Source organism: Atta colombica, unplaced genomic scaffold, assembly GCF_001594045.1.
Source record: "Atta colombica isolate Treedump-2 unplaced genomic scaffold, Acol1.0 scaffold293, whole genome shotgun sequence".
Lineage (NCBI taxonomy): Eukaryota > Metazoa > Arthropoda > Insecta > Hymenoptera > Formicidae > Atta > Atta colombica.
The window spans coordinates 981,804-992,759 of record NW_017259396.1 but is presented as its reverse complement, the minus strand read 5'-3'; the positions used below and the strand labels follow the sequence as shown (position 1 = coordinate 992,759).

The window sequence follows — 10,956 nt, the reverse complement described above, 5'->3', positions numbered from 1 at the left end:
TTATTCCTATTCTTTTTCTTTTGCAGGATTTATCTATAGAAAATACCTACAAGTTAATGTATATGAAAATTTCAGAAATTCTTTCACTCCAATTGTTTGTTGATTTATATGCACTTTCATATTGTTTATGTAAGACCCAAATACGTAATGTGACAGTTTTTAGAAGAACTTTTCCATAAAAATACAAGAATGATTTCCTTGATAGAGCTATTTGACACAAATAACGCAACGGTATCTAAAGAGGGGTCTGTCTTACAGGTGGTTTATGACGGTTGCACTCCAATTTTACCTTTAGAATCGTATACTATACTATAAGAGTATACTATAAGAAAAATAAGAGAGAAGAATATAAATAAAACATTTTTAGGAAACTAGAAAAATTATTTAATATTATCAATAATATTCCCATTATTTAAATTTTAAACCAAACACTTTGTAAAAGAAAATCGTAAGAATTTTATTTTCGTAATTTATTTTTAGCTGATATTATATATTGTATAATAGAAACAAGCTACAAATATCTAAATTATGAATTTTTTTTAATTATCTGAAAAATTGTGTTTTTTTATAAAGTGAGTATATTTATAAAGTGCAATGTTTAGTTTCCGAGAAATAACAAAGTATCTCTTTAGAACATGTTTAGTATCGGCAATTCTCATCTATAAAATAATAAAAAAAATAATTAACGGAATAATTATTTTCTTACATAATTAATTTTTATTAGATTTATGAAATATATTTGCCTTTTAGTACATAGTCCTAATGCATTTCTTATTATCTATAATAACAGAAGACAATCTTCTTAAAGTAAATAAAAAAATATTATAAATTCAATTTTCTTTTACGAATATTTTGTATTCTCTTCTGCCTTATATTGAAATAAAATACTACGGTAAACTATTTACCTTAGATTAAATATTTTTTTGCACCTTGTGAACTATTCAAGACATTTTTTAATTAAAGTTGAGCAACAATTATGGGCAATATTAAACAATTATCATTTCAAAATTCGTGACAGCGTTTTTTTTAAATAACTTAGAATGATCTCTTGCTTTATTCATCGATGGTTTTCGTTCAGGTTTAGTTATCACATTAGTGGAAGGACGTGACCAGGTAAAAACTCAAATCTCGTTAGCACGTATTCCCTCTTTCTTGTTTTATTATTCCATCTTCCGTTCTGCCCTTTAATCTCCAAATGCGTGCGATAGTTTTTAGGAACTCTTTCATCCTGTCATCTTTCGCATTAACGATAGGCCATTCTTGATTCCTCGTAAATTAAAAATGTATATTCCTTTATTCATGGATTGTATTTCGTGATTCTCAGCAATTTGATCTCTACTGTATTAAATCGCAAGAGGACGAGAGATATAATTGTGCGTATAAGGATAACAACTATCGTATGATTATCATAATGTGTATACGTGTGAACATTCTATACTTTTCATATAAAGAATTGCAATTATTTCACGATAGCCTGACAAATAAACACGGATTTTCTTACGTATAGCATTTGTAAGATAATAACACTGTAATATTATATTATAACAATGTATATTATAATATTAATTGCATTAATTAATCGAAGTGGAAGAAAAATTATTGATAAAATAGCATTATATTTAAATTCCTTATAAAAAGTAAAATTCCTTATAAAAAGTAAACTAATTTTTGCAGGATTGTCATACATTAAATATCTTATTTTAAAAGCTTTAATTTAACTTCATATTTAAAGAAAAAAATATGAAAGTAAGAAGACAGTCGCATCACATTAAAACTTTTATTCTTTAATCTGTATTCACATCTCATTCAATAAATGCGCGCATTTAGCATATAGTTTACGTTATAAATAATATAGATGATACTACAGAATCTCAGATAAATATCGCAATTATCAATAAAAATAAGATATCAATTTTTTTTTTTTAATTTAATACTAGCCACTACTAAAAAACAGTAATTAATTATGTATTTTATTACAAAAAACACTATTATTTAATATTTTTACTATTCCAAATAAATAATTAACTTTTATTAATAAATTGGCCAATATTAAATTAATCAATATTAGATTTTTGTAAAAGAATATAAATTTATATCTTTGTATTTTAATAACATTCTCATTTTGAAATCTGCATATTATATTTTATTATAAATTATTATTTATTCTAAAATCAGTTTAGTTTGTCACGGATTATTTGTTCGTATAAATTTTAATGAAAATGACAAAAGAGTCAAATAATATGTCTTTATCAATACACATCAATACATTTTATTCACATTTTATTATAAGATAATCTAATTTTACTGTAGGGTAGTAAAATTTCAAGGGCTAATGTTCAACGGTTCTTACCAGTTTACGCCCACGTGTTTTTAGTAGTCATAAGTAGACAATGATCCCACATCCATTTAAAAAAGAAAGACCGAAAATCAACTGAAGGACCTCGCACCGAAACTCATGTGGGAGTATCTCTTTCCGAAGCGCATAGGGAGTCTCGTATTACGTGTTCCTTTGTATGCGTATGTAAATCTATCGGCAATGGCGTAGAGATGAATGGCGAAAAGAAAGAAAGTAGAAAGAAAGCTCGCATTTGACGCTCGTAAATCGCTGCAACTTTCGTTTTTATTCATATGTTCGAGTAATTCATATATTTATGAGTAAAAATATCTGTTCAAAGAATATGTATGTACATTTTTCTGCATACTATTTTTCATTTTATTTCTTGTAATTTTTTAGCAATTCTTTGCTTCTAATTTCTCGCAATTCATATAGTTTCATATTCACCTAGGGCTTAGGAAATACATTTTAGTGCTAAATTCATTTACATGAAAATAAAATCGTGAAAATAAAATCGTGATGAGTGTTACTTTATGGCGAAACACGAAGGGAAATAATGCGGTGTTTTTGCAGCCTTTAGTGACGTTTACGAGCACGTTAAAAAATTCTATAAATATGTTAATGAATGTCGCAGTTAAGCCAAAATAAAGCACATTTCTTACCAGGCAATTGCAGACATATCAAAAACATAAACGTGATATATACATATATATATATTTTTACAGATAATGGCACTTACAAATATAATTATGCATTGGGTAACGACATTTTTATTATCAGATACAGCTTCGACGCCATTGCATGAAAACATATATGTATATGTATGTCATATATGTACATATATTCTGTATGTGCGTCGAAACGCAAATGCAGTATCCACCCATATCCTCCTTTGAAAATTTCGTAGTCATATATCGTAACAAATGATTCTTTATTGGTCAGACCTCTTTCTCGTGCAAATTTATAACCGTTTTTTTATTCATCACTTTTCTTCGCCTTTCTCAATTGAAACGACCGCTCTTCTCAGTACTTCATATTTTATTATGGTTAAATGATAGGTTTCCTGTATATTAAAAGACACACACAACAAGGCCTTTAAAATTTGCAGCGCTTTCATAGAAATGCATATATAAAATGCATGAAAGTATTCAGTCATATCACTGTAACGTAAACTGTCATAATTGCGTTTGTTTATTAAATATCCTTTTTTTTTTAGCAAACGCTAAATATAGATAATAAAAAGAATAAAAATTTATTTACAGTTTATTTATAATTTTTAATTTTAACTTTTTAATATTGTGTGCATTAAAAGAAAAAAATGGCTGCAATTAATATAATTTAACTATAATTTATAGTCATTTTCGATGCCAAGAATGTATTTTCTTTGATAGAACTAAATTTCTCTCAGTTTTGAAAGAAATAAAGGTAAACAAATGATATACAGACAATAAAATCAATTTTATTAAGTAAGATAATCAATTTTACTAAGAAGCACAAACTAGGTTTTTATCAAGAGGTTTTAACGAAGAAAGATTTTATTCGTATGTTGCCAAAGTACACAAGTAGGAGAATTTTCTTTGTCGTAACAAGTGCTTATTCAGCTGAACATATATAGACCGCAAAAAATGGATATTAGTACCGCAAAGTCGCTATAACGTCATATTATCACATTTTTAATTTATTATTTCAAACACCTTTACAAAACCATAATAAAAAATTAACTGTATTTATTCCGTCAGTTTGCGCAACGTGATAATCATGTGACTTTACGCATCGCATAACTCACGATTTTACTGTTGCACTTTACGATCGTTTTGCGTTCTCCGACAGATAACGATATTTCGAGAAGCGTGCAAAAGTGCTTATCAAATATATTTCGTCGTTATTGATCTTCTTAACACGACACTGAATGAGAAAAACATATCTTTCTGATAATGCATCAAATTCTAATGAATAAAAATCCAATAGTATTTTGCTTTTTGTTTTCATAATTTCTCTTACTATTTATTTTGTTGAACTACAAAAGCTTGAAAGTAGCTTTATTTTTTTCTAATTAGTTTACCAATTAGCTTAATTTATGCAAAATTTTAATTCTTCGTTGCATAGTATGCCTATAGAAGGCATATCTTTCTCGCTGCAATTTTTACATATTTGATAATTTATATTACGTATTTAGTATCGTTATATAAAATTTGTGTGTACGTGAATAGCAAAAAATATGTAATTATTTTGCGGTAAATATTAAGTTAGAAATAAAAAATCAATCAAAGCGCTTTTATTATAAAAAATTCATGCTGAGATAAAATTGATAAATGAGGAGCAGACTTCCAAAATACATTTTGTCCAAAATTTTCTTTTTTTTAGTTAAAGAAGTACAGTTCAATGTTGAAAGATTCATATTTTAAACTATTCTATGATGTTCTGAAAGCATTTCTATATCATCAATTTATGTGCTGAAAAGAATCTTGACATTCGAAGTGAATTACATCCTTTAACTAGAGACAAACAAAATGTTTAATATTTTTAACAACTGTTTAGTAATTATGTTGAACGTTTCACATTTTACTGATTGCAAATTATTATTTTCTGTAAGGCGCGCAGTTTTCCTATGGCTTTCTTTCTCGTTTTCTAAAAATTATAAATTTTGGCATTTTGAAAGTCTGTTTCTTAAATATACCTTCAAAATCTCTACCTATCAATGTTCACTGCATAGTTGACAAATTTTCATAAAGCAGATTTGACAGATTCAAAATGGCGGTCAAAATAATCATCAAGACATATCATCAAGACATACTATCAAGATATATTAAATTCTGATATTAATGAAATATAAATTCTTAATATTCTTAACTTTTTTATATACTTTTTTATATACTTAATATCCTCAATATACTTTATAATTTTTTAATATTTTTACGTATAAAATTTTACACGTAAATAAGCCATAGTTAATTCTTTTCAATTTAACTGCCATATTAAGTATATATCATTTTGATTTTTTAAATTTTGACTTAAGATTTGTAATCAGCAACTTCAAAAACTCCTATATACTGAAATTCAGCCAAATACAATAGAAAAATAGAAAAATTTGTACAACAAACGGTTAAGCAAAACAAATTATATACCGTAATATAGAACATAAAAATAAAAACATATTGTTTTATTTACAAGGGGAATATTCAGGTTGAGCATCTGGAGTATTTTCGAGCTTTAATTTCCAGCAAATTCTCTCCATAGCATTAGATGTTGAATTGTAAAAAGTCGCATTATGCTGAAGATATTTCCCATCATTTATATCTATAGTAATATTCGTGTACGGTTTTCCGTTTAATGTACAACCAGATTCGGTTTTCTTTATCATACTAACACCATTTATAGAATTAATTATGATGTTGCTGCCACTTGTTATTTCTTGTCCATCTGCACAAAAAATTTCCGTTGCGTTTTATTTTTTCTTTTCATTTGTTTTACGTTGATTATATAATTAGCGCATGATCAATTATCAATCAATATATAATTGTTGGAAAATAAATTTAAATTTATTTGGGGAAAAGAGAAACTATTTTAAACAAATTGTAATTTAGTTAATTATCAGTAGTAGTGTGATATTACAGTAGAATTTTGTTTGAGCCAGCAGTACAGCTTTATGACACCCTATATGATACCGGACTAATTGCTTTTAAATTACAATGTCATCAATTGTCGGACCGATCGATTTCAAGCGGGTATTATGGCGATTAAATTTTTATCGATACTAATCGCTAATGATAACGCTATTTGATTCGATACTTTCATATCTACGTACTAATTGCATAATTGATAAATGTTGTGCGAAATTAAACGTCAGTAATGAATTATCGGATCGAATGAATGGGAAAAGAATACTAGCCGCCTTGAGACTTAATATAGAGAATAAGTGTCTGCTCTGTATCATGGCCAATTGTGAAAGGAACGTCGACTACGCAGCGAATGAGATGCAATTTTGGAATCTCCGTTTTTTTATCTTTCGTAACGATAAAGAATATCACTAAGCGCGAACTATTATGCAAACGCGAGATTTCTCTCTTCCGCACGAGTACGAGAAATTTAAGAAATTATATTTTTATATATTATATTTAGATATCGATGCTCCGAGATTTTCTGAACTCGAAATGAGAGAAAATAACTGCATTCGAATCACAAATATTGATTCAGATGCTTGAAAAAAATATTGGATAAAATTATATTGAATGATGTTAAATTGATATTAAATTAAGCTAAAAAATATCAATGGTAAAATATAAGATATAAAATGAAAAATTCATCTATCTAATTTTGTGACGCACTTATATGCATAAACGCAGTATATGCGTAAACATATTGTTATGATTTCTATTATATCCTTTGGATTTAGTTGCATAAAAAAAAATATATAAATAATGCAAAGATTTAGGTGTTTATTTAAAAAAATTTTTTTAAATAAAACTTTTTTTGATTATTTATTTAAATTAAATAATTGAATTATGCTATTAAGTGTATGACTGTTCAGTTTCTATTACATATTGATGTAGTTCTTAAATCAAATAAACATTAGTAGATATTGTAAAATATTCTGTGATGAATTACCTCTTGATAGATTCTTGAATGTTTCGCCGACGTGCGCAAGTGTTTGTTGCACCGAATTCTCTATTCGCTGACTCAAATTATCTACTTGCTTATTCAAATTCTCTCTATTCGTATCCAAAATCCGCAAATTCGCATCCAAATTTTTTAACATACGATTCACTTCTGTATTGATGTTGCTGGTAAGATCAGTCTCCCAATTAGGGGCAGCCATTCCCAGATGAGCACTGTAAAATAAAAAAATTGTATCAGGAACTGTCGGGAACCAATGATAAATTATACTCTTTGTTTATTTATCTAGACACGTATTCGCAATTATGGAAAACTATAGTTCATGCATTTAAAAAATGCAATGATTCATACGCGCTGACCATGAATAAATACATACATAATTAAATTCTGTTATCATTTGCGCAGACTAAACATTCGGCGCATTCAGGAAATAGTTTGTCAATTCATAATTATGATTTAAAACTGAATTCAAACCAAATAAATAAATAATAATTCATTTCAATGAACGTGTATCTCAGGTATATAAGTTATCCGTTCGTATTTACTCGCCCTTGTTTGATCAGTCTGGATTCTGCTTAATTTATGAAACCTCTGATAGAAATCAGTCTCGATTGCACAACCGGCTGTGTTCCGAAATTCACTGTCAGTGTTGAAAATTTGTAGTGCATGTAACGTAAGTAAATTTGGAACACAACCTTTTTGCTGAATGACTAGAAAAAATTGACTATCTTCATCGAAAAGAACTAACCTGGTCAACAATGAAATAATCAATATGACGTGACAGACTTTCCTGACCATTTTCGTCCAAATACTCTGGATCTCCACGAGTTGATAGATAAATTAAATGGGAAAGTGGAGCCTTTCCTTCGTGTAAGTGCGTATAACAAATCCGGTTAGATCACGTCGTACACAAGCAGATATTTTATTTCGCGTGCACCGGCGATCGGCAATATTGCACCTAGCGTCGCTAACGTTCTGTCGCGCCACATCGTTTCTCTGCTCTTATATACACAGACATTCCCGGGTTATCGAAGCTGTGACTATACATACGTTACCATATACGTGTTCATACATCGCATTATACTCGACGAGCGAAGAAACGCGAAGTTGGAGAAAGAGAATCCTTGCGGAATTGTTGGATAATGTCATAAATGAGATGTTGCTGATAGTAGAGAATGGGAGAGAAATCATAAAAAATAAAAGGAAATCATTAGAACAATATCAATAGCTATACGAATAAAAAGTTCTGATTTAATAATTATTAAAAAATTAATATTATATGTTAATCCTTTATTATTCTAGTGAGATGTTTAGGCTGTTTATAAATTCGCTAGAACTATAAAAGTTTCCGATTCATATGTAACTTTATGATGATGATTTTCACGCAAGTAATTATTGTACATAAAAAAAACTACGCAAGTAATGTAGAGTTAATACGAAATACAATGTATTACATACGATGTGTAGTTTTTTATATAGATGTATTAATATTTACTTTTTAAATATGAAATATTTTATAATATATTTTGAATATTAATATTACATTGTATGTAATAAGTGTTACTATTTTTAAGGGACATCGTTCTTCCATTAGAGAGCACAACAATGACATTTATTTTTTTTTTAGAGTTCTTTAATCGTCTTCCGCATCGATCATCTTTCCGATCAGACACGGACGCTAAAAGGATAACGCAAGGTGTCGAGTCGAGATAAATCATGTGTATCAAATTTCTCCCAAATTTTGCGGCCCTCGGCGATCGTAGCGCGGAAGACCGAGATGCGTCGGTGAGATTTATCGCGATGCCTTTTTGGACCACTGTAATTTTGCAAGCTGATCGCCAGCGTAACCGTTTGATATATCGAGCTCTCGTTACACTTCTCGCCACAAGAAGAATAACTTTTCCTCGATGGCAGCCAATAAATCATACGCGAGCACGTATCTCATGCGTATTGCAGGATTACGTGGCCGTCCGACATATCAATATAAGCTTGAATTAAAGATTTAAAGCGATATAAAATAATATATGTGATGTAAGATAAACCTAATGCAAATTAAAATCTTTAAGAATTAATTAATTAAAGAAATTTTAAATATTCTTTATCAAATAACGATTTCACTTTTCTATATTTTTTTGAAACAAAAATAATTTTTTTTTAATTAAACGTTTAACAATTTTATTTTTACTGAAGTAATTAAATAATAAAAAAAATATATATATATATACTTAAAGTTTTAAAAAAATTGAATAATTAATGTGTAATAATTAAAATTTGCCATTAATGATGTGGTAGCCAAAAGTTTCTAGCTGATAATTAATTTATTATCTTGCTCACAAGGAGAAAACATAACGGATTTTGATTTCCTTTAACATAGTAAATAAAAATTATAAAATTTTATATCGGAACTTACATATTTATTGTTCGAAAACTTTTGATAAATAATCACTGGTGGCACAAAAAGAAGTCTGCTGGAGCATGGTCGGAGAAATAGGAAGAGTGATTCAAAACGGTAACGCAACGCTGATTCAAGAATTATATGTTTTCAATCAGAACTTCAAGTAGGATACAAAATCATAACGATATCATTGAAGGACGTTATCATGACACATTTAAAAATGTACTTAAAAATAAATTTATAACAAATAAGATCATAACGATGCTCTTATGATTTTATTATGATTTCTATGTTATTATGATTTCTATATTCTATTTCTTGAGACTGCGTGACAAGACTTTAGACGATATCCAAAGATTTTTCACATCAGAGTTTTCGTAAGCTGAACGTCGTCAGAAGTATATTGTCTCTATATTGGGTGATTTACACGAGGTGACTTTATTCGCTTAAAGTAGGTTGTGACGTTTTTCAGATATAGAGACGATTTAGATATCTAATGACGTTATTCAGATTTAGAGAGAGAGAGAGAGAGAGAGAGAGAGAGAGGAATCCAGCATCTAGAAAAAGTTTCTTTAAATCTGAATCAATGGATAATCATTGCCAAGTATGCCACTGGTAATCAGTGAATGAAATATGAGATAACTAACGTAGCTGATCTTTATTACGTGCTCTAATTAACCTTGTTTTAGTGCATAAATTCAGTGAGTATGATATTGGAAAATTGGAATTAACATGCAAATATCAGTATTTTAATTATATAATATTCAAATATTCTTCCTTTTTTAGTTAAACTTCACTAATTACCATTTCCCAGTATGCCACTGAGTAATTAATGACTATCCATTGATTCAGATTTGAAAATTTGTTGATGAAAAAATTCGTTAGCGACAACATATCTAATTGTGACAAATACTGCTTTCGACGCTTGTCGCTAGTTTGTCGCTAGCTTCTTGCGTTTCTTATCACTGGCGATAAACGCTTCGATTTTTATTTTTCCAGATCGAATTTTTAAGTCATAAAGCGATTTCAAAATTTTAGATGCTAGCAAATAGAAAACAAGAGTATAGAACAAGCTTTCATCATTCAGCAAATTCGTCAACGTATTCTAATGAAAACTTTTTCTACACACTTATTTTTTATTCGCTAAAATTTTAAAAGTCGCGACATCGAATGATCGCTTGACGATTAAAATTCGCTCTCTGGAAAAACAAAAATCGAAGTTTTTATCGTCAGCGATAAGAAATAGATGAAGTTAAGCAACAACGCAACATTCGTCGCAACTATATGCTAACAAGAAAAAAATCATCATCTAGAAAAAGTTTTTAGTAGCGAATTCACTAGATGCTGTTTTAAATGAATAAAGTTTCGCCCCGTATAAATATGGGAGGAATTATTTTGAAGAATAATATAAGATTATTTGTATATTAAATGGTATTTTTTTCATTATATTTATCAAACTTTATTGTCACACTACGAATATTGTAAAAAATAAAATGTTAATTTTAAATTAAAGACGTATAGTGGATTTTCCGAGACATTAAAAATGTTAAAATTAACATATTAATTTTAAAATTTTTGAATGTCTATACGTTTTTAAAATCAATATTTTATT

At 28.5% G+C, this 10,956-nt stretch overlaps 1 protein-coding gene across 1 annotated transcript; it reads right to left on the bottom strand.

The window, feature by feature from the left end:
• Positions 1-5,381: 5,381 nt before the first annotated feature.
• Positions 5,382-7,910, bottom strand: LOC108690050. The gene is made up of 3 exons (XM_018197120.1): positions 7,698-7,910; positions 6,941-7,164; positions 5,382-5,755 (listed from the first exon to the last, which is right to left on the bottom strand). The coding sequence occupies exons 1-3, from the start codon at positions 7,745-7,747 to the stop codon at positions 5,496-5,498; spliced, it is 534 nt and encodes a 177-aa protein (XP_018052609.1). The 5' UTR covers positions 7,748-7,910; the 3' UTR covers positions 5,382-5,495.
• Positions 7,911-10,956: the final 3,046 nt, after the last annotated feature.

Excerpts from the sequence above, each read along its gene's own strand:
- LOC108690050 (XM_018197120.1), bottom strand. The coding sequence starts at position 7,747 with ATGGTCAGGAAAGTCTGTCACGTCATATTGATTATTTCATTGTTGACC. Across the intron at positions 7,165-7,697 it reads ATTATTTCATTGTTGACCAG|TGCTCATCTGGGAATGGCTG; the intron begins GTTAGTTCTTTT and ends TTTATTTTACAG. Across the intron at positions 5,756-6,940 it reads ATTCAAGAATCTATCAAGAG|ATGGACAAGAAATAACAAGT; the intron begins GTAATTCATCAC and ends TTTTTTGTGCAG.